Raw genomic sequence first — 25,108 nt, 5'->3', positions numbered from 1 at the left:
CCAGATGGATAAAGCAAATGAGGAAGAGGGGGAGGAGGACGTGGTGGAGAAAGGACTCCGGGGCATGCTCACCTTGCTAGAGAGCCTCAATCAAGCTCCCCAGGGAGGAAGGAGGGACCAGGGCACGGATCCGACTGCTATATCACATTCTACCACCGGCACTTAATTTGAAAGGTTTTGATACAGTAGCTAGAAAATCCAAGGTGGGAGCGTCTGGGGAAGCTCGTAAGTGTGAGGGAGGGAGCAGAGAACAGACCCGGGAACTGGCAGGTCAGGGCTGCCTCTCTCTTCTGTGCCTCAATTCCTGCTTAGCCCTGATCCACGTGGGCTGTCAGAGGCAACACAGGTGCGAGGAAACACAGTAAGTTGTAAAGAGACCACAAGAAAGTAGAGTTTGTTTGTTCAACTGGAAAACAAATAGGAAAGAAGTTTGGTCATCGAAAGGTATCGTTATCAGCCAAGAATTTGACGGAAGGAAATCACAGGCAAAGTAGCACAGTTTTGAAAACTGGCATCAAACAGATTGGACTGGATGTCCAGGGCAAAGCAATCCTACTCTGAGGCTACCACGTGGCCCTGAGTAAGCTTGGGGACCAGTCTGGGCCTTATTTCCCTATCTCCACCTGGAAGGCGCTTTGGGCAAAAGCACCATCCTAAGGAGAAGAGTAAAGCCCACCCCACCCTCCATGAGCTGAGCTGAGTCGTTAACAGGCTGTGGCATTCCTGTGGGCAGATGACCCGTCAGGCTCCCAGGCACCAAGTGCTTCTCAGCCCTCAGAGACAGATCAGTGATGATGACAATAACACTATTCTAAGTGATTTACATGTGCTGATTCCTTAATCCTCAAAACAGCCTCACAAGGAAAGTACTAGTGTTCTTATTTTACACATGAGGAAAATGAGGCACAGAGAAATCAACTTGCCCACGGTCACCCAGCTAGTCAGCAGCAGAGCCAGGATTCAAACCCAGGCAGTCCGGCTCCAGAGTCTGTGCCATGCCCAGTACATACCAATGGATCAACAACACATACACAATCATACACAACTCCCGATTTGTGGGCCCTTCTGCCTATGCTGGCTTCCTCTTCCCTCTCCTCCCCCAAATGAGCTGAAAGTAGCTCGTACAGCCAAAACCAGCCTTCCCATCCAACTTCATATTAGCCAAGCATCTGGTTCTACAGCAACAATAAGAGCTGCAGTCTGGGGATTTTGAAGGGAATGGGTGGGGAGGGAAGATGGGAGACCCTTTATAGCAGGGGCTCCTCTTTCAGAGGCACAGAGAGAGACCTCAGAACCAGTGGTCTGGACTTCCCTGGTGGTCCAGTGGTCAAGGCTCCGCGCTTCCAATGCAGGGGGCACGGACTTGATCCCTGGTCGGGGAAGTTCCACATGCTGCATGGCGTGGCCCCCCAAAACACCCACAAAGAAAACAGTGATCTAAGGAAGACACAGGGGCTGGGTGGGGAACCCAGGGCCCTGATAAAAAAACAGGAAAGCTGTGCCTTCTTCTGCCCCAGAAACCAAGTCCTCTGGTTTGTGGCCAGCCTTCCTCTGCACAGAGAAGGCGAGGGCTGGTTAGAAGGGCTGGAAGCTGATGGCAGAAATGCTTTGGAAGGGTCTGGGTGAAAAGGACAACCCAGACTAAATTCTGCTGAGTGTGTGTGTGTGTATGTGTGTGTGTACGTGCGCCAAGCCATTTCCAAGCTGGGTGTCCCGTCACAGAGCCTGGTTCTTCTCCCCAGGTCAGGGCCAAGAAATAATGGGTGGGGGCAGGAAACAATAAAGAAGCCCTGGGAGAGGAATGCAGACAGGCATCTGTGTGACTAGGCAGGGTGGCTCACCTCCCACGACGGAGGGTGAGGGCCTTTTACCAAGCAAAGGTGTTCAGGCTGGTACCCCTCACCTTCTCCAACCCTAGGCCTCATTCCCACCTGCCGCCCCCAACCTCATCTAAACAAAAAACTCCTGTCATTGTCCAGAAATCCTGAAGCCAGAATCAGGATCACTGCAGTCTGCCAGAGAAATGAGGGCTCCTCCAGGCAAAGCCAAGTGCTACGGGGAATAAGGATTTTGCTGGCCACTTGATTCCAGGAAGACAGCCCACAGCCGTACCCCCAGGTTTCTCAGGCGGTGCGCCCAGTTTCCCTCTCGCCTCTATTGATCTTGATGCATGGCCAAGTGAGTGGGGCCTCAGCCTTACCCTGTGCCTGTGTCCTTTAGGTAACCTAGGCCGCCTGCAGAGGAGGAGGCCCAGCACAGGCTGGGTGCCCTGCGCCTGAAGCGCCAGGCGCACAGGCTCTCACAGCCTGGACAGCTCCAGGTGAGATAGAAGATGCCAGCCCACCCAGGGAGGAAACCTTTCACTGCTCTGAAGCCGGTGCTTCTGCAGGCGGCTCCACAACCAAACCAGTCCACGGATGAGGGACCTGGGGGTGGGCAGGGACAGGATGCAGGCCGCCAGCGGGAACAAGGACATTGTATCAGACCCCTCCCCTCGCCTTGTCCCCGGAAGGCTCCACCGGACTCTCCACGCACTTTCCCCTTGATGGGATGGGGCTGGGCATGAAACTGGGTGTCACAGAGAGTCATGACCGTCTCATGCTGCCTGACAGTGCCGTCACTGCTTGGCCTCCAGCCCATGCCACTCCGGGCTGAGATCTATCTTTTCGCAGATGTCTTCTGTTCTAGAGAAAGCACAGGCTCCCAGATCACAGTGATGACATCTTCAGCCTTTCTCCTCCACAGAACCAAGCCCACAGGGTGACAGGAAGCAGGTGCTCCTCAAGGTTTCCTGACCTCCTGCCTCGAGTGTGCCAAGGCTTGGGGGACACTGGCACCTGGTCCCTGCAGCCCAGAGCCAGGCCCCTCCCCGGCCCACCCCACCTGCAGCCCTCTTCTGCCCACAGCCGGGGCAGCCTCACAGTCCTGCTGCCAGAGAAGAGAGCCCGGGAAGTGCCCTGTGAGAAACCTCCCTCCCTGTGGGTACCCGCTTGTCCTAGGGCCCAGCAGTGAGAGAAGCTGGGCAGGGAGGGAGGAAGTGAGTCACCTCCTTGCAGAAATGGGAATTGGAGGGAGGAGCCAGCAGAATGGAGCTCAGAGGGCAGAGGGCACAGGGGCTGGAAAGGTCACTAAGAGAGGGAACCAGGCCCTGGAGGTGCTGTGTGGCCCACAGAGTGGAGGACGGATACAGGTGACAAACTCAGCGATGCTACCTCCTGCCGAGGCTGGGTGGCCCCTACAGGTCCGAGAACCTGGGTCTGGCAGGCACAGCCCCACCTGAGGATGGAATCGAGGCAGTACCCCTTCCTGACGCACTTACCGTCTGGAGGAAGTGAGGCCCTGTGGGATACGGCCAGCCACGTTCTCGCCTCACTGAGGTTGAGTCTCTGGTCCCCAAGGCCTCCCGCTGCCTCTCCTGAGCCCCGCAGCTCCAGAAGCCCAGGCTCCCCCTGGCCTGGCCCAATGGGGAGACAGATGTTTGCATTTCCCAGAGAGGATGGGAACTGAGTCCAGGCCCCAAGAGCAGAGCAGCTGGGGCTGCCCCGCATCTGCCCCCGCCCTCTCCGGCAGCCCCTGCCCCTTCGGGAGCTGTCCCCAGGCTCCAGCTGGAATCTGTCGCTCTGACTGGGAAAAATCCTTGCTGTGAAAATTCCCAGCCTGCCGACATTCCAGCACACAGGCAGCCCAGGGAAAGCAGAAGGAAAGAAGGCGCCCTGAGCCCTGTCAGGCCACATTCCACCCCCTCAGAGACCTGCAGCCAGTAAGACAGGCACATTCCTCCAAGGTCCCCTGGGCCGGACACTGTGTGACCTCATGTGACCCTGAATCTGCTTCTCACCCATGCCTGGTGCCTTCCTTGGCAGGCTGTCCCAGGGACCCTCCTCCCAGAGCCCCCTCCCCAGGCCCCTGCTCCTGGCTGTCTAGAGCCCATCTCCCCTCCACTCATGTGAGGGATGCCGAGGGTCCAGGCACACAAGAAACAAAGTCCTAACACACTGCAGACAAGTCACCAAGGACAGTCAGTGGGGAGGGTTCTAGGAACCCAAACTGAGCTAAACAAGGGAACCCAGACAAGAGAGAATGGGAAACCAGTTCCTGACTAGAGAACCATCTTCTTTCCTTCCACAAATATCCACTGCTCTCAAGTGCTCCAGCATGGCAGAAATAAGAAGATAACGAATTAATTACAGTCTTGATGAAAGTTATAAAGGAGACAGAGGATGTGCAGACCTGACATGGTCTGAGAGGGCCAGGGAAGGCTTCCCTCAGGAAATGATATTCAAACCGGGGCCGGTATGTATGAGTACATGAGGGTGGGCAGGGAAAAGCATGGTAGACAAAAGGAACAGCAGAGACTCGATGGTAGAAGCCAGTGAGAACTCTGCGTTGCACACCCACCACCTGCCAGGCGCTCTGCCAGGCCGTGCTCCTCACCTCTGTCCCACAGTGCACACTAGGAGAGAACACATTCACCCCTGCGCCACAGAAGAGGGCATGTTGTTGGTCAGAGGTGACGTTCCGGGGATCTTGCTACCCCAAATGCTACAGAGGTCAGTACCAGCATGTCAGTAAGGGCCAAAAAAGGTGAGGGGGCAACGTGCCTGGCCTCCAGGATCTAGAAGGGGAGACGTATGAGGGGCAAAAGCACCACCCTCCCCCACCCCGGGGGACCACACCCGAAGGCTGACAAGACAGACGCCACTTGTCTTCCTGCGGCTTCCCTCAGCCGCCTTTCCAGTACCTCTCCCAGCTCCCACAAGATTACATCCCGCCTGCTGCCACTTGGGCTCACTTCCTCTGGCTAATCCTCTACAGAGACTAAGCGCAACGCCCTTCTGCAGAGCGCCGTCCACAGAGCACGAGCGGCCAGTCACTCCCGGCCGCTTCCCCTTTCCTTCCGGAGAAGAGGCTTCTAGTGACAGGGCAGCGGGAACCGGAAGGCCCAGGCCTGGGCTGGGCAGTGGATGTATAAGGATATCCAGAGACTGCCTTCCCCTGCCCTATACAGCTCTCTATATGGATATATAGATATCCATCTCTCCTATGCATAGTGAAGGGCAGGAAGCTGATACCTTGAGTTCAAATCCTGACCAGTCACTTAATAACCGTGAAACCGTAGGTAACTTAACCTTAACCTCTCTGTAAACCAGTCTTCTCCTCATCTGCAAAACAGAGATGATTACAATACCTGCTTCAAAGGGTTGCTGGGAAAACTTAATGAGTTAACATGTGTGAAACGTCTAGAACAGTGTCTAATGAAAGCAGAGGGAACGCCAGCCAGGATCTTTGTTCTTGCTTCCACTTTGCATGCCCTTCCCTCAACGCATTTCTGTTCGGCTGAATCTTTACCAGATCAATTAAATACCACTTGGGGAGCATGTACGTGCTACGCACTGTACTGGGTGCCATACAGGACACTGGGCAAACACGCCACGTCCTTCCCTGCTGCAGAGTTTGTGCAAAGCGGCCTGGCTCAGCCATGCCCTGATTCTGAGGAACATATGGTGGGAGATTAAGGGAGCCAGAGTGGTGACCCAGGCCTGAGGAAATAGTTTCCCAACCAAACTAGAGCCAACAACTGAAAAAATAAGCTTTGCTGACACTGTCCCCTGTATTTCACAGGACGGAAGCTGCTGCCAAGCACCACGCAGGACTCTAGGGTTGGCTGGGCACCCCCCACAAACTGCACAGCAAGAGGTGGGGGGCCATGAAGACTCCGTTCCTTGGCAGTGCCTGTCTGGCACAGCGCGCGCCCACAGTGCTGCAGATGCCTGGGGCACATCCGTGCCCGCTGCCCGGACGGACAAAGGAGGCGCCAGGCAGCCTGCCCAGGCAGCAGGGGAGCCCTCACCCCAACTGGTCACCGGTCCCCACCCCACGATGCTGCTCTCCACCCCAGGCTCCAGTGAGGAGAATCCAGCAGCTTAGTGTAGCGGGGTGGTGGGAGCCTTGCTGGCAGGCGGAACGCGTGCTTGTGGTTTCTGGGAAATGCTGTAGAGATTTGCAGCATTTTTAAAATACTTGTGTTCCCACCCGCCACACACGCCCCCCCTTCACCCCACTCCTCACCCACCCCCAGTCTGGGTGTTTGCATATCTGGTATTTTCCAGAACCACTTCAATGTAAATAAGAGAGATTAGAAGGGAGAGGAGGACAAGGTGGCCAGGGGTATCAGGATGGGCCAGAGGAGTTCTGGCCAGGGCTGGAAGGGGCCGGAGGAGGCTACCTCAATCAAGGCTCTGCCCTGCACCAGGACTCCAAGCTGTGCCTGCAAAAACAACCGATGACCATGACATGTCCCCACACCCAGTCCAATGTGGCCTGGGCACTGTGCCCACCACCGACGGGCTGGGTGGCCAGGGCACTCTGGGACTGTAGCTCATCTAGCATCTCACTGGGAAAAAAGCAGAATGGTCCTCTGAAGACAAAAGGGAGACCTAGCAGAAAAAAGTGACCTAGTCTACATGCTGGTCCCATGCACCCCACTAATCCAGGACAGACAACCCCCCAAAATGCTCCCAAAGACCTTTCACCCACCAGTTCTCACACCCTTGACACCTACCCACCCGCCTCTCATTACCAAAAGAACACAGTTTGGGGTCCACCCTGAGCCCCCAAACCAGGGCTCTCACATGGTGAGACTCTGATGCCAGAGGTGCCAGAAGCTTTGGCGCAAAATGAAGTAAAAAATTCCTGGAGTGGGGCTTCCCTGGTGGCGCAGTGATTGAGAGTCCGCCTGCCGATGCAGGGGACGCGGGTTCGTGCCCCGGTCCGGGAAGATCCCACGTGCTGCGGAGCGGCTGGGCCCGTGAGCCATGGCCACTGAGCCTGCGCGTCCGGAGCCTGTGCTCTCACAGCGGTGAGAGGCCCGCGTACCACACACACACACAAAATTCCTGGAGTAACATTAGGAACAGAGCATTTTAGAACCCTGAACTCAGGCAGTACCCAACTTCTCCACCACCAGAAGCCCCTGGGAAGGCCACACTGCCCAGAAGCTGGCTGGCCTGGCAAGGCCTGGAAGCAGCACAATTTCAAGTCTCCCCTTGGAATCTTGCAGGCCCCACTCCTGACAGCACCCAGGGACCCTGGGGACAAGGTTGGTGAGGCTCATACCGTTTCCGCCCAGGGGACTAGGGCCTTCCACTACAGCAAGGGGGCCCCTGCCTTCTCCCAGATGCAGGCAACCCTGACCAGCCAGTCCGCTGCAAGGCCACTGATGACCATGCCTGCAGCCCTGAGAAGCCAGACTCTAAAAAGCTGGAAAAAGAAAGAGAGCATCCAGCGCCCCATCTTTCCCGCCAGCTGGCTGTTTTTGACAGAGCTACAGAGAAAGTCTGGACAAAAGCGTTAGGCGTCCCGTTGGAAAGAAAACCTCACCAGGGGCAAGAATGGGAGAGCACTAGGACGGATTAATTAAAGAGGCTGCAAAATTATCTTTCCTGGATGGCATTAGAGACTGGGCAGAGGGAAGGGTACTAATCTTCCTACATTTACTACCGGCTGAAGTCTATCTAAGTGACATCATCTAATACACAAACATGTTTATCTTAAATAAAGGCCCACAAAGCATGGTATACAGAATAAAAAACAAGTCTCCCTTTAGCTCCAATCTTATTCTCTTTCTCAGAGAAAACTGTAGTTGGTTGGGTGTGCATCCTTCTCTGATTTAGTCCTCTCAGGTTCTGGGAGGACAGAATACAGCCGGTTTATAGAGGTCATGGGTCACTTTGCCTCGGAGGCCTCTCCTAATGGCCACCCCTTTTCTCCCTAGCACAACTGGCCACGTCCTCCTTCTCACCCCATTGCATAGCTGTGCAGACCTCCGTGATAGCAGTTACGGTGCTTGGTTGCATTTCTTCACTTAGGTCTATGCTCCCTCAAGGAAAGATTATATTTTATTTATTTAATCCCCCTGTGCCTGGTACAGTGCCGGTTCTTAAGCACACTTCATTCAATGTTTAAGGGAGTCGGTAAACTGAGGCTCACAAAGTTTGGTAACTTTAGTAAAACTCAAACACAGGTCTTTCTGACTCCAAAGTCTACGCTCTTTACACTATAACATGCTCTCTTCCCGATTCTGGAGTGTGGATGTGGTTTAGATGGACACGACGACCTTTTAAGGAACCTGACAGCCCTATAGCCTTTGTTTGTTTGTTTGTTTATCTATTTATTTATTTATGGCTGAGTTGGGTCTTTGTTGCTAGGCGCAGCCTTTCTCTAGTTGCGTCGAGTGGGGGCTTCTCTTGCTGTGGAGCACGGGCTCTAGGTGTGTGGGCTTCAGTAGTTGTGGCTCACCGGCTCTAGAGCGCAGGCTCAGTAGTTGTGGTGCACGGGCTTAGTCGCTCCGCGGCATGTGGGATCTTCCCGGACCAGGGCTCAAAACTATGTCCGCTGCGTTGGCAGGTGGATTCTTAACCACTGCGCCACCAGGGAAGCCCCCTATAGCCTTTAAGTACAAACCCCAAGGTCCAACAGAAGAAACTGTACCACAGATCTCGGGCAAATGCCTGACAGCTCAGGAAACTAGCCTTGACTGGGAGGGAGTGGTAGGCCTTCCTTTAAACCCCCATCTCTCCCCTCCCACCACATCCTCAGAAGCTCAGGGGAGCAGTGCTTTCTAGGTACGGCTCCCATGCAGGCCAGCTCCTCTAGCTCTTGGTGGCAGGGGGACAACCACATCGGCCAGGGTTTAGCCAGCTGGGCTTTTCTGAGCTCATTAGAAACATCTTACATTCCCAGACAACACATTTGTCCCCCGTGAAGGGCCCACTGAGGATACAAACAGAAGGGACCGCTCTCCCCTCTCCCAGGTCCTAGTCCCGGCCAGGCTTCTACCCCTTCTTAATGGTTATTGACTTTTCCACTCAGACTCATGGACCTGGAGGAAGGAATTCTGAACCAACTGGGGTTTTAAGACCCTCATCGTTACCAACACCTCCCTCAATCTCGCCAACGCAAGGAACTCTTTGCCTTTAGAAAACTTAAGGGTAATTGATCCCAAAACAGATGTCCCTAGAACATTTTCCCTGAGGAGCCAAGGAAAGAACGTAGCATCTTCTCCTAAACCTGGCAGTCACGCTTGACCCCTCTTCTCTTCCTTCTCCCACACCAACCAATCAACAAGACTACAATGCACCCCAGTGTTCATAGCAGCACTATTTGCAATAGCCAAGACCTGGACAGATGAATGGATAAAGAAGATGTGGTATATATACACAGTGGAATATTACTCAGCCATAAAAAAGAATGAAATAATGCCATTTGCAGCAACATGGATGGACCTAGAGATTATCATACTAAGTGAAGAAAGTCAGAGAAAGACAAATATCCTATGCTATCACTTATATGTGGAATATAAAAAAATGATACAAATGAATTTATTTACAGAACAGAAACTGGGACTTCCCTGGTGGCACAGTGGTTAAGAATCTGCCTGCCAATGCAGGGGACATGGGTTCGAGCCCTGGTCCGGGAAGATCCCACATGCCACGGAGCAACTAAGCCGTGCACCACAACTACTGAGCCTGTGCTGTAGAGCCCATGTGCCACAACTACTGAAGCCCCGTGCACCTAGAGCCCGTGCTCCACAAGAGAAGCCACCTCAATGAGAAGCCGGCGCACCGCAACGAAGAGTAGCCCCCGCTCGCCACAACTAGAGAAAGCCCGTGTGCAGCAATGAAGACCCGACACAGCCAAAAAATAATTAATTAATTAATTAATTAACTAATTTTGAAAAAAGAACAGAAATAGACTCACAGACATAGAAAACAAACTTATGGTTACCAAAGGAGAAATGGAGGGAGAAGGATAAATTAGGAGTTTGGGATTAGCAGATACAAACTACTATATATAAAATAGATAAACAACAAGGTCCTACTATATAGCACAAGGAACTATATTCAATATCTTGTAATGAACTATAATAGAAAAGAATCTGAAAAAATATATATTTTATATACATATATAAAACTGAATCACTTTGCTGTACACCAGAAAGTAACACAACATTGTAAATCAACTATATTTTAATTTTTAAAAAGCTGAAATAAAATAAAAAAGACAACAGAGCCTACCTCAGTTGCTCCCATCTGATACATCTCTCCATCTCCACTGCTTCTACCCAAGTTCACGCCTCCATCCATCCTACTGAGATTACAACAGCTCCCTCACTATTCTCCCCACAGCTATCCTTGCTACATCTGAAAGCATTCTCCATACGCAGAGATTTTTCAAAAACCTGTTCCCAACACTCCCTAATTAAATTGCTTCATTGCCCTTGGGTTAAAGTTCACATTCCCTAGCGTGACTCACAAGGGCCTTCGTGACCTGCCCCTGCTTGCTTCTCCTGCTGCTTCTCTCAATAATGTCCCCACACTGTCCCCCAGTCTTATTCCCCAGATGTGTCATTCTCTCCAACCTCTAGACCTTGACATGTGTCTTACAGCCTTCCTCTTCCTCCTCTCGTCTCCCTGACACTCATCTCCCACCCAGATGTCAGTCCTCCCTGACTCATTCCCAAGGCTGTCCTAGAAGTCCCTCTTCTGTGCTCCCTAGGGCCGTGTCCTGGCCCCTGTCACTGAGTTTCTCAAATGGCATTGCCCTTGTCTGCCACTTGACCATCCCTCCCACCACACTATGAGTTCCTTGGGGCTGGGGGTATGTGCTGCTCACTGCTGGACCCCAGGACCTAGCGCACAGAAAGTGCTCAACAAATGTCTGTTTGATAGATAGGTGAGCGGAAGAAAAGACGCAGAAGAGTTGCTTCTCTCAGGCCAGCTGAGTGGTTCCTATCAGGCCCCAAGTCTATCTTACTACCGTAGCTCACCCCTGCTCCCAGTGGAAGCCTGTCTAGCAGCCACAGGGATACACGAAGAAGGTGTGAGCCAAGCATTCTGGACACACACCATGTGCGAAGGAAACCCAAGGGGCTGTCTCTCCCTGGGGCCTTCTGAAGAGGCCACGGAAAAAGCCATGGGGCCTGGCCCCCATCTGTGTGCCGAAAGAGAACAGATGGCTAACCAGCTCCCTCAGAGCTCCCTGGGGACAGGCAACGTGTGGACACAGTTGATGGATGGCCTGATGGGCAGGGTGGCCGCCAGGAGCTGTACCCATGGGGCTGGAGTTGTCAGGGTGCCCCACCCAGCAGCCTGGAGGAGGCGGGAAGACTCTTTTCTTGGCATGGAACTGGGATTAGAACTGCTGCCAAAAAAAGGAGCAGGAGGAAGAGGAGGAGATAGAGGATGAGAGCCGCAGAAGAGGCTGCAGCACTCCCACACCCGCTCCGGGGTCTGTCCCAGGAAGCTGGAATGCTGGGCTCATTCCACTCCCCTCTGCTGTGGCCTGAGTCCCCACCACCTACCCAGGTAGGAAAAGATACAGGGCTTCTCTTAACCTGTCAGAGAGCTCTAGGAGACTCACGAGGATGGCGCTTTCTACTACGTCCCCTGCCCGATCCCTCAGGTGGACAAAGACGTCCTCTGGCCACCAGATGGGTTTGCCCCACAGGGACGAGAACAAGCCAGCATTTCAGGGATACCTGCTGTAATGTGGAATCCACCAGGGCCTCCAAAGCTAAGCCATCCACTTCCCCAGGGATGAGGTAGCAGCAGCTAGCTGGGAAGGGAGAGTGGCTGGGAAATAGGAGATACCAGGATGATCCCTGTGCTGTAAAGACAAAACTAAACAGCATCCGAGATGCCAGGCCCAGGGCCCCACAGAGGCCTGTGCTGTGGTTCAACAGGGAGCTGGCAACAATCCCCCAGGGGAGATTCATTCTTTAAGAAGAAGAGAGTTCCATCTGTTAGCCTGGTAGAAAGCAGACAGACATGGCAACATGGTATGATTTTTGGTTCTGAAATAAAGACTACTCCCTCTAAGTTGCACTTCCCTGAGTTCAGTCTAGCCTGATGGCTAACACATAGTAGGTGCCTGATGTGTGCTTCCGGAATAAATGAGTGCAGGTCTTCCCCTGGATTCCACAACAGGCTCCCTTCCACTCACTACCCTTTCCTGACTAGCAAAGCTGCCTGACCCCACCAGCCCCAGGGTAAAGGAAGGCCGGGAACCCAGCTCCAGTGCTTCCCGCCAGAGCCTAACCCTGCCGCTCCCAGGCCCCCCGGGCCCGAGATGCTGCCAGGCTGAACAGCCATCTGAGCTTCCACTTCCCCTCCCCAGGAGAAAGCCAGGACCAGGACTCTGCTTGCTTCCTTAGCATTTCCTCCCACTTCTGACTTTGACACATCTGGCTGGTCACTTAGTGCTGAAAGGTCCTGGCCAGGCTATGCAGTGGTCAGGCTGCAGGGACCAGATCCGAACGATCCTAAAACCCACAGCCAGGACAAAGGGATGGCTAGAGGCCAACTTGTCCCTCCTAGACTGTCTCTAGGCAGAACACTCCAAACTGATATGTAGCCACCCTATCAAAAGTCCCCTGGGGTTAGAGATCTCCATCCCCTTAGAGACCTGCTCATACATCTAATCTCAGTCTCTTCTGCTCCTATGTCACCCCCTTCCACTGCTGTTTTGTGTGGGCAGGATAAGAGTTGGGATCTCAGGGACAGTCAGGTCATACTATCTGTGTAGGCCTGATCCCTCTTGCCTTTCCAGGGCCGTGCTTTTTCTTCTTCCAAGAGATAATAAAGACTCTTGGAGCCCGAGTGATCTTTATAAATCAGATCCAGTCACTCCCCTGCTGAACACCCTACAATGGTCCCGTTTCACTGGGATAAAATCTGAACTCCTACCATTATTTACAAGGTCTTCTATGATCTGGCCACTGATTATCTCTGCAACCTTACCTGGTATTCAGCTCCTCAGTCACTCAGGGGTAAAAGGAGGCCTGAGGTCATCTCCCCAGGAGCTACCAATGTGAGCCCTGATTTAAAATAATTTATCTTTTTTTCACCTCCAATATCTAAATAATGGAAATCCTATATTTTAGTCCAGATACCAGTCTGGACCAGTAGTAGCCCAGAGTGGCTCTCACATCTGGAAGTGGCACATGTTAGCCCCCATGCCCCAATTCAGGGCTCAGGACATATTAGCCCACCAGGGTATCATAAAGCTTGTATCGCTGTGTATCACACCTTCTGAGGTCACTCCTCCCCACAGGCCAGGTAAGTCATCCCAGAGCCCAAGGAGTGGCACGGCTTCACAGGTCACACCCTCACTAGGCTCTGACGGTAGCTCCTGGGTACCCCAATCATCCACCCAGGTACAGTCGCAGGAGATGCCAACATCCCCAATCCCTGCTTGCCCCCGGCTGCCCAGGCCAACACTCACATGGGCTGGCTCCCTGCGGGGTCCCTCGCTGCTCCGCAGCCAGCTCCGACTCAGCTCGCTGAGCTCCGGGATGGGCTGCACCTTGAGCTGCACGCCGTCCCCAGACTGCCGGATCATCTCCACAATCTCATCCCTGGACTTGCTCTCCACGTTGTGCCCATTAATCTCCACCAGACGATCACCCGGCACCAGCCCCAGGGCCAGGTCCTTGGTGCCCGCGCCGGGCTCAGCAAAGTGAACCACCCGCCGATAGACCTGGCCCTCAGGGCCCCGATCCAGCATGGTTGTGCGTCGCAGGGAGAAGCCAAAGTCCCCCGTGGGCCGTCGCTGCAGTTCCAGTTCCCGGAGGGCAGGGGGTAGCGGGGGCACCACGGGGGGCAAGCGCAGGTCAGCCGGGAACCTTTTAGTCACCAGCTCAGGGGCTCGGGACCGAGGTCCTGGTCGAGGGATGCCTGGGCCGGGGTGCTGCATCAGCTGTCCCTCTAGGGTCCTCACCTCCACCTGAGGAGACGGGGCGGCAGAGTGCTCTGAGGGGGTGGACGTTTCTGAGGCGCTCTCATCCCGGCTGCGCTGGGAGAAGGAGAAGCGCTTGACAATCATCTGTGAGTTCTGCTTGGCCAGGGAGCCGAACTTGGCTGCCCGCTGCAGCACCGAGCCCCGTAAGCTGCCTTCCTCACCCTTGAGGTCATCGCTGGAGCTGGCTGTGCTCAGGTGGCCCGAGTCCAGGATGACACTGCCCCTGTTGCTGTCGGAGTCGATGTCAGTCAGGTGCAGGTCGGAGCTGCTGGCCACCTTGATGGGGATGGGGTTGGAGATTTCCAAGCGTGTCTTCGAGTCACGCTTGGAGGAGCGGTTCAGGTTGAAGAAGCCACGCCTCAGGCTCATCTCTTCCAGGCTCCGCAGCTCCGCCGCTGACATCCGCTCCTTCTTCTCCTTTTTCTCCTTCTTCTCCTTCCGCGTGCCATCCTTGTCCTTGTCTTTCTTCATTAGGTTAAACATGGTGGGGTGCTATTTTTAGGGGTGGCACCCCAGAGGACTACGGGTGCTCAGCACAGGGCCTTCGTGCCCCACCTTGCCGCTGCAAACAGAAACAGAGAGAAAGGTTATTTGAGCAGAGCCTCTTTCTGTGTCTCCAATCCAGACACGGCCAACTAATGAGCACAGCTTTCCCTCACTGAGTGCCAGTTATGTGCCAGGTGCTCTGTTTTACACGGTACTGTCTCAATTAAGGTAATCTTCACAACACTGCTACGGGTAGGTCTGTCATTACCCCCATTTTACAAATATGGAAACGAGGTTTAGATCAGTTTATAAAAGCCCAGACTCCAAAGTCTGTCATTTCCTGTAATCCCTGAAAGACCCAGGCTTAGGTGTGCATGGTGGTGGCATCTGGGAGATCTAACCTCCTGGTTAGAGGATGCCATCAAGCCAACTTGGGATCTGACTTAAGATTCAAATGCAAGGGACTTCCCTGGTGGTCCAGTGGTTAAGAATCCACCTTCCAGGGCTTCCCTGGTGGTGCAGTGGTTAAGAATCCACCTGCCAATGCAGGGGACACGGGTTTGAGCCCTGGTCTGGGAAGATCCCACATGCAACTAAGCCCGTGCACCACAACGACTGAGCCTGCGCTCTAGAGCCCGCGTGCCTAGAGCCCGTGCTCCACAAGAGAAGCCACCGCGCGAGCCGCAACAAAGGAGCCTGCCTGCCACAACTAAGACCAGACGCAACCAAATAAGTAAATAAAAATATTTAAGAAAAAAAAAAGAAAAGCCACTGCAATGAGAAGCCCACACACCACAACGAAGAGTAGCCCCCGCTCACCGCAACTAGAGAAGAAAAGCCCGCACACAGCAACGAAGACCCAACGCAGCTAAAATTAAATAAATAATTTTTTTTTAAATTAAAAAAAAAGAATCCACCTTCCAATGCAGGGGACGCGGGTTCGGTCGGTGAACTAAGATCACGCGTGCTGCGGGGCAACTAAGCCCATGCGCCGCAACTACTGAGCCCACATGACACAACTAGAGAGAAGCCTGCGTGCCACAACTAAGATCCAACACAACCAAAAATAAAATAAATAGATAAATGAATATTTTTAAAAAAAGATTCAAACACAAAGGAAAAAGGAAATGGACTCTGTGCACCATCACCTCCCCATAGCCAATGTCCATTAAGGCAATAGGTATCACATGCTACTGTGCTCTTTCCTAAACCTGCTATCCCTAGAGCAGCAGCCTTAGCCACTGCCTGACAGAAGATCTCAAAGAACTAACACTTATTTAATGACTGCCACTCACCAGGCATAATGCCAGGCACTTTACACACACTATCTCATTTGAACCTCACAACATCCCTGCAAGGTAGGTATCATTATCTCTACTTTACAAATGAGAAAACAGGGCTCAGAAAATTAAGTATATGTTAGTTGTCACACAGCTAGTAGGCGGCGACTGCAGGATTCAATGGCAAATGTTGTTTTCTTTCTAGGGCCTGGGTGCCCAAAGTGAAGCAGGGAGGGAGGTAAGGGGAAGTTCCAGACTGAATAGAGGACAGACAGCTGCAAGGTGGGGGTGGGCGTGGGGTCTGCTGGATAAACAGGATCCTGAAAAGCTCACATCCTTTTCCCCAGACCAACACCTAAATATAGCCTCAGGAAGAAAGTCGTGGCAGCCTGAGAGAAAACCCCAGCTCCAGGGCTTATGCGCCTAGGGCGCCAACCTACTCCCACCCCTAGGCACACCCATCTGGGGACAGGATGGAGAAAAACCTGGTGGGGTGGAGTTGAGAGAGCCTTCCTTGTTCTAACCAGCAGGGAACAAGAAGGAGGCTGTACCACCTAATTAGAAATTAAATGTACTTTTTTCTTTCTCCATGAAGGCCTCCCGCTCTGAGTTCTAGACACAAGACCTACAAGCTTACCCCTTGCAGCAGCGAGCTCTTGCCAAGCCCTGGAGAGGCCTTTCCTCTCTGTGTACCCCACTGCCACAACCAAGCAGGGCATTCCAGGCCCCCCGATTCTACTGAGAAGGACCCCCAGCCCAGGTACAACGCCTAGGAAGGCATCAAGGCCAGAAGTGCCCAAGGGCCCTGGGGTACTGGCTAACTGCTTTCCCCCTGCCCAGCACCCTGACCCATGTGGCCCCTGAGAGATCAGAGTATCCTTTCTAGAGCAGCGCTGTCCACAAGAAATATAATTCAAGTCATATATGGAATTGTAAATTTTCTAGCAGCCATATTAAAAAAGGTAAAAAGAAATGGTTAAAATTAACTTTAACAATATACTTTATTAATGTAGATATCCAAAATATTGTCATCTCAACATGTAACCTATGTAAAAAATATTGAGATATTTTACATTCTCTTTTCCGTATTAAGTCTTCGAAATCCAGTGCACATTTAACACCTGGAGCACATCTCAATTCAGACAAACCACATTTCAAGTATTCAACAGCCCTGTGCTTGCGGCTATTGGATCGGGCAGTACAGTTCTAGAGAACTCTTGAGTTATAGAGCATATCCAAAGAGGTAGGAAATCTGGCCCAGTCATTGGTTCCCTGTGGACCTAGCAGGCACCCCTCTCCCCCTCTGACCTCCGTTCCTACCTGGTAAAACAAAGTTCCCTCTGAACTTTTTAGTTCTTAATGTTCCAAGCACAGTACCTGGGAGTGGGAAGACAGAAAATCTAGGGCCCAAGAAGTGCAAAGCCAGGGACAGCCTCGGCTAGCTGAGCCTGGACTGATTCAGGGTGAAGGGGAGCCTGGCAACAGGCATCCTCTCTTCAGGGCTCTACTTTAATATAGGGGGTCTCTCCCTCTCCTCCTGAACGCTGATGGGGGTATGGACAGACCTACCATATGCTAGGATGCAGGATCTTTGGTTGGTCACTGCTCACCTTACCTCTTGCCCATCACTACCTGCACTCTCTTAAAAGGCTAGTTTAGAAGATGGCTCCAGGGGGACATGTGGGGGAAATGAAGAGAGAAACCCACCTTGGGGACTTGGAGGGAACAAACCAGTATCTCAGCCTCAGCCCAACCACAGAGAACCAAACCGCCTACAATGCTATCCCACCAAGACACCTTTTACGGTCTCCAATTCTCACTCTGCAGTCCTTACCCAGTGCTGGCTCTTTGCTGGGGACTACATATCTGAGCAGTATCAATGGTACAAAGCCCCCAGAATTCTAGAATCTTTGGGCTGTCTTGGCAAAAGCTTGTCCCTCACTAGCATTGCATCAGGCAGAAACGACAGACAGTCACAGCAGCAGCACAGGGGGATAGCGCTGGCAGGAAATGTTAGAAGATCTGGTATCTAGGCCTGGATCTGCCAACAAAGCGCTAGGGGACCTTGAGCCTGTCACTTTGCTCAAGGTTGGACTAGATGATCTAGGTCTCTTCTAGCTATAAAATTCCAAATATTTAAGTCTCTTGTGGACATAAGTTATTTATTAACTTTCTACCAAAGTCACCCCTCTCATCCCAACCCTGGGGCTTTTGGAGACTAGGTCCATTTCAGCCCTTCCCTCATCAGCCCTGTCCTGCCACTGTTATCTACACAGCTCACAAGGTACCCCTTCCCCACTGTTGTCCCTACAATTGCCAGGCCTGGCTGTGGCCTGGGTTCTCTCCTGTGCCACATGTCTAGAGCTACCTGCAACCTGCCCCTCCAGGGTCAGACCTGCAGTATAGCTGCAGCTGCTCCTATGCATCTCAGAGCCCAATTCACCAGAGACCTGGGCCCTGTCAACTTCCTGTGGACCTTGGACTTTCCCGCATCTCCTGTCCTTAGGTCCAAAGTCTCCAGCAGCAATCACTACCTCCCCACTCCCATTCCAAGCTGCAGTTTCTACCTGCCTCCCCTTCGTCTCTTACCCCCCCACCGAAGGTAACCTTACAGTTTTTCTGACCTCCTTCTCTGCCTTTCACCCCTCACCCTACTCCAGGAGGCCTTTCCTAATTTTAAGTGGGGGGAAGGTCTGTGTGTAAATTAGGGTACGTACCTAAATCATCTTGACCCTACTATCCCCCAAATCAAAGCAAAGTACCACTGAATCAGTCAACTCAGCTGCTTTATTACTTTAAGACAGAAAGCATTTTGAGGGCAAGGACCTTTCAATTCAAGTATGCACCTATCAATTCATCAACAGGAGAAACAATTTACATATTCATATCATGGGATACTACTCAGCAATAAAAAGGAAACTACTACTGATACACACAATAGGGATGGATCTCAAAAACATCTGTTAAGTGACTGTAAAAGAAGACTTCGACATACTGGTATGGTACTTTTTATATGAATTTCTAGTATAGGCAAAAGTAACCCATGGTGAAAAAAAATCAGAACAGTGGTTACCTCTGGGAAGTGGGGGTGGAGTGGGAGTGGGGATTACCTGATAAAGGGCATGAGGGAACCTTCCGGGGTAATGTTCATGTTACATATCTTGATAAGGGTTTGGGTTGACACATGTATACATTTTGTCAATTGTCATCAAACAGTGCACATAAGATTAGTGCATTTCATTGTATGAAATATTCACTCAAAAGAAGAAAAGAACAGTAAACAAATATCGAACTCTAGTTAATGATATGTACGCTAATGTATTGGGGGTAACGTATACTGGTGTCTGCAATTTACTCTGAGATGCATCAAAAATATAAGATGCCTTGAGGGTTGGATCAAGGGATAAAGATGTGATAAACAAGGATAGTAAAGTGTTCACTGTAGAGTCTAGGAGATGGGGTGTTCACTGTAAAACTCTAACTTTTCTAAATGTTTGCAGATCCTTGTGATAAAATGTTGGGATAAGTATGTATTTATCAAGCACCTACTAAATGTAGGGGATATAAAGATAAATAAAACCCATGAAAGAGTTTAGGCTTCAGATGTCAGGTAACAAAGCTGAAAACAAATTCGGGTTAACAGCGATGCAATCTTGGGCAAGTCACTTAAAGCCTCTGTGCCTCTATTTTCCCATTTTTTTAATGGAAATAATAGTGCCTACCACATAAGGCATGGGAATTAAATGAAATATGTATATATGCCCTTCATACAATGCCTAGACCAAACTAAGTCCTCAAGAATGGTACCTAGTGGTAGCAAGGCACATTCATGCCATTTAATGGGATGGTAGAGAGGATAATAAAGGAAACAAATGACTATCAGCACACACATGACAAAAATAAGTCTAGACATACAATCTTAATGCTCTACAGAACCTTTGTATATGGAAAGTAAAGCCCAAAGAAGTGAAGGCAATCCAGTGAGCACATGGCCAAGCTGGATCACACTGGCTCGAGTCCAGAGGCCCCATATAACTACTGCCAAGATAAGGACAGGCAATTCATAGATGCAGAAATACAAATGGCCAACAAACATGAACAGGTATTCAGCCTGAGTAATAGTCACAGCTGTGTGAAATAAAACAGAGGTATACTGCATTCATTTAGCAGTTTAGTAAAAACTACCAAGCTAACATCAATCAATCAGAGGATGAGAAGCAGGGTGTCCCAAATGTGTTGCTGGGAATATAAGTTGATAAAAGGAGGGCAAGTGTGTGGTATCTACGAAAATATTTAAAGGTACATATTCTTTGACAGGGCCATTCCATTTATAGGACATCTATAGATATATTCACACAATAAACATGGCTAATCTTTGCAGCACAATAAACATGGCTAATCTTTGCTGTTTCATAATAGCAAAATTCTGTCTCTATAAATGTCCATCACTAGGGGAGTGGCTAAATCATAGAACTTAGCAGTTATTTAAAAGAATGAGGTAGGGGCTTCCCTGGTGGTGCAGTGGTTGAGAGTCCGCCTGATGATGCAGGGGACACGGGTTTGTGCCCCGGTCCGGGAAGATCCCACATGCCGCGGAGCGGCTGGGCCCGTGAGCCATGGCCGCTGAGACTGCGCGTCCGGAGCCTGTGCTCCGCAACGGGAGAGGCCACAGCAGTAAGAGGCCCGCGTACCACACACACACACACACACATCTATTTATATAACATATAAGTATTAAACTATAAATACATAATATATAAAATATTCATAACAAGCTTTTAAAAAATAGTCTGGAAAGATCTGTTACACAAATATATCAGTGATTTTTCTCTGTGGAATAATGGCAAAGAGGGGTAACACTTCAGCTTTCTACCTCATAGACTTGCTACAGAAAAAACCTTTTTTTAGCATGTTACTTTTGTGATTTTAAAGATCAAAGAAGAAAAAAGGAAGGTGCGACAAAGTAATAAGCAATCCATTTGGCATTAAAGCTGTAAACCGGTTTGCAACGACAAGTTCAAAGCTGGCCATCTCATGCTTTGAAAATGTTTCAGTGACTTGGGGGACTTGGTTAAAATAGATCTCACTAGTGTCTTGTGGCTTTAAGTGGGGACAGATTTAAATGGGTCACCCTGCAGCTGGCAAAGTAGAAACCCCAGGAAATGGAAACTATAACATTAGAATCCCAAGAAAAGGGCGCCCAGACTTGGCTGCTGTGGGTGTATACTTAAAAAGGCCAGTCCTCCCACCCTCGACCACACTCATAAATAAATACAAAGGAAATACTTTCCCAAGAGAGCCGGCCTCTCTCCCTTGGCCTCTGACCTCCCTGAGCGGCCGTTTCCTACCGCCCCGAGGCCTTGATGGGGCGCTCGCCCGCCCGCCCGCCCGGACCGAGGAATTGCACGCGTGGCCCAGGGGGGCTCGCCCGGCCCAGGCAGCGCTGGGTGACGCCTGTCGCCGCCGCCGTGAAGCTTCTTGCCGTTGGTCCTGCTGAGCCCCGCCGCGGCCCATGACTCACTGCCAGGTCACATGGAGCTTCTCTGGCTCCAGGTGTGCTCGCTCACTCCGTCTGCACGCTTCTCACATGACATCAGCCGGCCCGGCCGCCCGGCAGCCGGCTCCCTGCCCTGCCCGCCGCAGCGCCGGGAACCCTCGGCCCTCGGCACCTCCAGGCAGCCGGGCCGGCGCAGACGCAGCCCCGCGGCGCCTCCGCTGCGATACCGTCTCCCCTGGAACGCAACAATCCCGCAGGCCCCGGGAGAAACGAGAGCGGGAGACGTGCCAGAAGCCCGGCCAGGTCCCCGGCGGCTCTTCCAGATGCACCTCCTTGGCCCCCCGCGGGGCCTGCCGCAGCCCGCTGGGCGCTAAGCTCAGCTAACACCCCAACACCCCACCTCCTGTGTGACCTTGAGCAAGTCCCGTCCTCTCTCTAGACCTCAGCTTTTTCAACTCTAAAATCTCCATGGGCCTGAGACTTCAGACTTGGGTTTCGCTGAAGAGGTATTCTGCTCAACCACAAACTTGAGGTTCTAATCCCGCTCTCCCTCTGATTTGCTGTGTGACCTACAGCCCATCATCCAACATCTCTGAATACTAGAGAATAACAAAAATAATTCCTTGTAAGTGACTATAAAGTACCTGGCTGCGAGAAAGGGCCCTGGGCCCTGTAAAATCCTCAGTCCACAATTTAAACTGCTGCCTGACTGTAAACTATTTGAAACGTCAAGGGAATGTGGATAATTTACAAGCCACACAATTCCTACCTCAAGAAAAAGGGCAGGAAAGTGAGGGGCGGAGGGTGCGGGGGTTTCCAAGTCTGCTCCCCACCCTTCCCAATCCAGTTCCCACTACTGCACCACCCCACCCTCTAATTCAGGCTGCCTCAGAAAATGGTGATGGGGGGTGAGGTGCAGTGAGCAGATCTTAAAGAACCCCGGGGCCTGACCCAAAGCAGAACTTAAAAGCTCCATCAAGCCCCCAACCCAAGTCCTGGGGAAACCTGTTAATCATAGCACAGGGTGGGCTGGGCCCTCCCAACCCCTCAAACCTTTAAACTATATCAGGCCAGAGCCCCTCAGCTTTACCCACCACACCCAGGAGAGGCCTAGGACTGGGGCTCAGGGCCACCAACAGGACCCTGCTCACGTGGATGCTCTGGCTCCAGTCTGTGGTATCCACTCCAGGTGAAGGAGGTCTGGCTGGGGACAGACCTCTGGTTGAGAAGGAGTAAGAACAGCCCTGCTGCCCTGGAGATCTGTGACACAGCAAGTCTGAATCAAGCCTTCCTGAGTTCCAACAACTCCCTGCTCCACCTAAGAGGGTGGATTCTTCCTTTCACACAAGCCCCACTTTTGCCCCTCCCAGTCAACCTTCAGGTACCTGCCACTGGGGGACCCTGGAGTTTTCAGGCCCAGCTTCTGAAGACACATGCACCCCTCAATGAACAGCCTCAAGCTAGGCCAGTGAAGTGGTCTCCAGCCAACAGGCTGGCTGCCCAGACTGCCAGGCAGTGAGGTTGAGGGACCAGGCAGGAGTCAGGAAGGGCACAATCCACCTGAAGGTTTCTGAGGAGAGCCTGGATCGTGAGAGGAAGCCCTGGGACACACACCCTGGCACCTGAGTCAGGCCAGGAGACAGGAGTAAACAAACTAGATATTCAGAGCTGCCAGGTGCCAGGTCATCGACTGTTCAAAGCTCAAAGCTCCCACAGGAAGTGACCATCAGCATTCTACCCATTCCTCACCCACCCTCCACTCCCACCTGTGATGCTTCTCATTCCCCTAACCCCCCAACACAATAGCTTCCCCCATCATCTTCCTGGAATTGAGGCCCCAACTCCAATGTTCCCAACCCCAAATGTACAAGCACACCTCCACCCAAAGCTATATATAACCAGTCATGTCCAGCAACCAGGAGGATGCTTCCTGGAAAGTCCTCATCACAAAAGGACAGAGGGCAGGCCACTGACAAAGACCCAGTGAGGTCTGTCCGGAAACCAGAGACCTCAAGAGAGCAATTTTCAATATCTCCAACTAGAAAGTAGCCCCTGAGCTAATAGGGTGGGGAACATGAGGCAAGGCCAACTCCATTGCCATGACAACAGGATACCAACCAGCCCAAGAAAAGGGCTCCAGACCTGGTAAGCACATGGAAAGGCAGCTTGAACCTCTAGGTTCAATGTCTTGCTAAGGTGTTCTTGCTCTTAATCACCTAGACAACCTTCCATCCCTTCCAGCATGGCCGCAGTGCAGACACACTCGGCACCATTCGCTCTCCATGGAGGATTTACTAGGCCTCCTCAGCCACAGACATGCTAGGCACTCCAACAGACAAAACGAACCTACATAAATCATTGGCAAGGTGAAGAGGGGAGGGAATCCAATTCCATAATTTGGGGGGACCATCTGAGGGCAGGAAGGCCCTAGGCAGGAAAGCTCTTCCCAGGAAGCACCATCCCAGGCCTCCCTACACAAACACAAACCATGAGGACACTGCCAAACACATGCCCCATTGGCCAAGGGACCAGGCAAAAGGAGTACCGCTTAAAAAACGAACTGGCAGCCTCCCCCATCCTCACGCTCCCCGCCAGCTCATTCTGGCCGGCAGCCTTTCCAACTAATCAGCAGGACACACATGCCTTGCAACAGGGTGACACCGCCATCCCCCACTGCACCCCTACCCCCAAACAAAGCTCCAATGTGCGGTGTGTCCCTGCAGGCCTTATCTCAGCCAGGAACAGGACCCACTCCTCACCAGGCTTGGTACCAGCGGCACCCCCAACAAGGGGGTGGGGGGCAGCGAACCTTACCATCTCCCCCTTCCCATTGGCGAAGCAACTGGCATGACAGGTTCGCAGGGCGGGGCATCAGGGCAGTCTCTCCCAGAGGCCTGGGGCAGATAGTCCAACCTTCCCACACGCACCCCACCCCTTGGCAGGGAGAGGTGAGGTGAGCAGCCATTCGCAGGGGACAGCTGGCACGCCCTAATCCCCAAAGCCTACCGTTCACCCACCCGCCCCCCGTCTTCTGCCCCAAGGGGAGGGGGCCCAGGGAAGCAGGGTCTCCATTGTTTTGCCAGCTGTCTGGCAGCTGCTCCTTTGAGAGGAGTCCGGTGTCGGCCTGGCAATGAAAGGGTGAAGGCCGCTGGGAGGGATAAAGGACTCGGTGGAGGTGCTCGCCTTCCCCGCTGCCTTCCTCAGAGCCTCGGTCCGTCAGTCTGTCTGGGGGGCCTGGGCCTGGCCTCGAGAAGCCCCCTACCCCCCGGGCTGCAGCCTCCACCCCGCAGCTCGGGGCCACCTGGGCTCCCCCGAGCCCCGAACGCCCCCCCAAAACTGAAGGCCACCCTGTCCGGCCTCCCCCCGCCCCTCGAGGTGGCAAAAGGGGCCGGAGCTCGCCCTCCCGCCCGCCTCCCGGTCGGCCCCGCGTCCCGGCGCCGAGCTGCGCGGCACGGCCAGGGACCGGAGCCGGGAGTCCGGGCCGCCGCTTCCAGGGGACAGGGGAGGAGGAGGAGCCGGCGGGCCCCGCCGCCCGCCCGCCTTCCCGGCCCGAGCCCGCCCCGCCGCCCCCCTCACCCCCACCCCGGGCCCGGCCCGCTACCGAGCGGCCATCCCCGCCGCCCCGCACTCACCGGCCGCCGGAGCCCGCCCGGCAGGCAGCAAGAGCGAAGACGCGGCATCCAGCGGCCCCGGCCCGGTCCGGGCAGGAGCGCAGCACGGCGCAGCGCAGCGCCGCCCCCCGCGGCCGCACGAGCCGAGCCGAAAGGGAGCTCCCTGCTGGCGGCTCCGGGGATAAACGGCCGGCCTTCCTGGCAGCGCCTGGGCGCGCCTCCAGAGCGGGCCAGGCGGGCACCGGGAGCTGCCCTGGAGGCCTCGGTCCGGGTCCGAGAGGCCCTGCCTGGAGATCCTGTCTGCACTGGGCACTGGGGGCTGCTGAGCGTGCCCAGGGCAGGCCCCGGGGTCATGCTGAATGTATGGAACAGGCTCTGTCCGCGGCAGGCACTGGTGGACTCGCTGGCTGTGTCCAAGAGGGTGCTGCCCAGGA

At 53.1% G+C, this 25,108-nt stretch overlaps 1 protein-coding gene across 20 annotated transcripts in view; it reads right to left on the bottom strand.

Annotated features, from left to right (window-relative positions):
* The window catches only part of MYO18A (myosin XVIIIA), a 95,194-nt gene extending 70,389 nt beyond the window's left edge, over positions 1-24,805 (bottom strand). For 7 of the 20 annotated variants that reach the window (XR_016388896.1, XM_089900670.1, XM_089900676.1 and 4 more), the window contains exons 1-2: positions 22,215-22,420; positions 13,285-14,362 (exon numbers count right to left, since the gene is read on the bottom strand). Coding sequence is in view for 19 of the 20 variants with exons in the window: in XM_089900670.1 (XP_089756796.1) it covers positions 13,285-14,283 (999 nt within the window). In the remaining variant the exon portion in view is untranslated. Of the gene's footprint in view, positions 1-13,284; positions 14,363-22,157; positions 22,423-22,448; positions 22,816-23,877; positions 24,276-24,695 lie in introns of those variants that run through there. The other 13 variants (XM_089900685.1, XM_089900681.1, XM_089900684.1 and 10 more) reach the window with 7 other exon arrangements.
* Between the last annotated feature and the right edge of the window lie 303 nt (positions 24,806-25,108).

Source organism: Delphinapterus leucas, chromosome 19 (genome assembly GCF_059928025.1).
Source record: "Delphinapterus leucas isolate spDelLeu-1000000601 "Yukka" chromosome 19, BTC_Dleu_Yukka2, whole genome shotgun sequence".
NCBI classification, from domain to species: Eukaryota; Metazoa; Chordata; class Mammalia; order Artiodactyla; family Monodontidae; genus Delphinapterus; species Delphinapterus leucas.
Note: the sequence above shows the minus strand (reverse complement) of the source record. Positions and strands in the feature narration are given on the sequence as shown.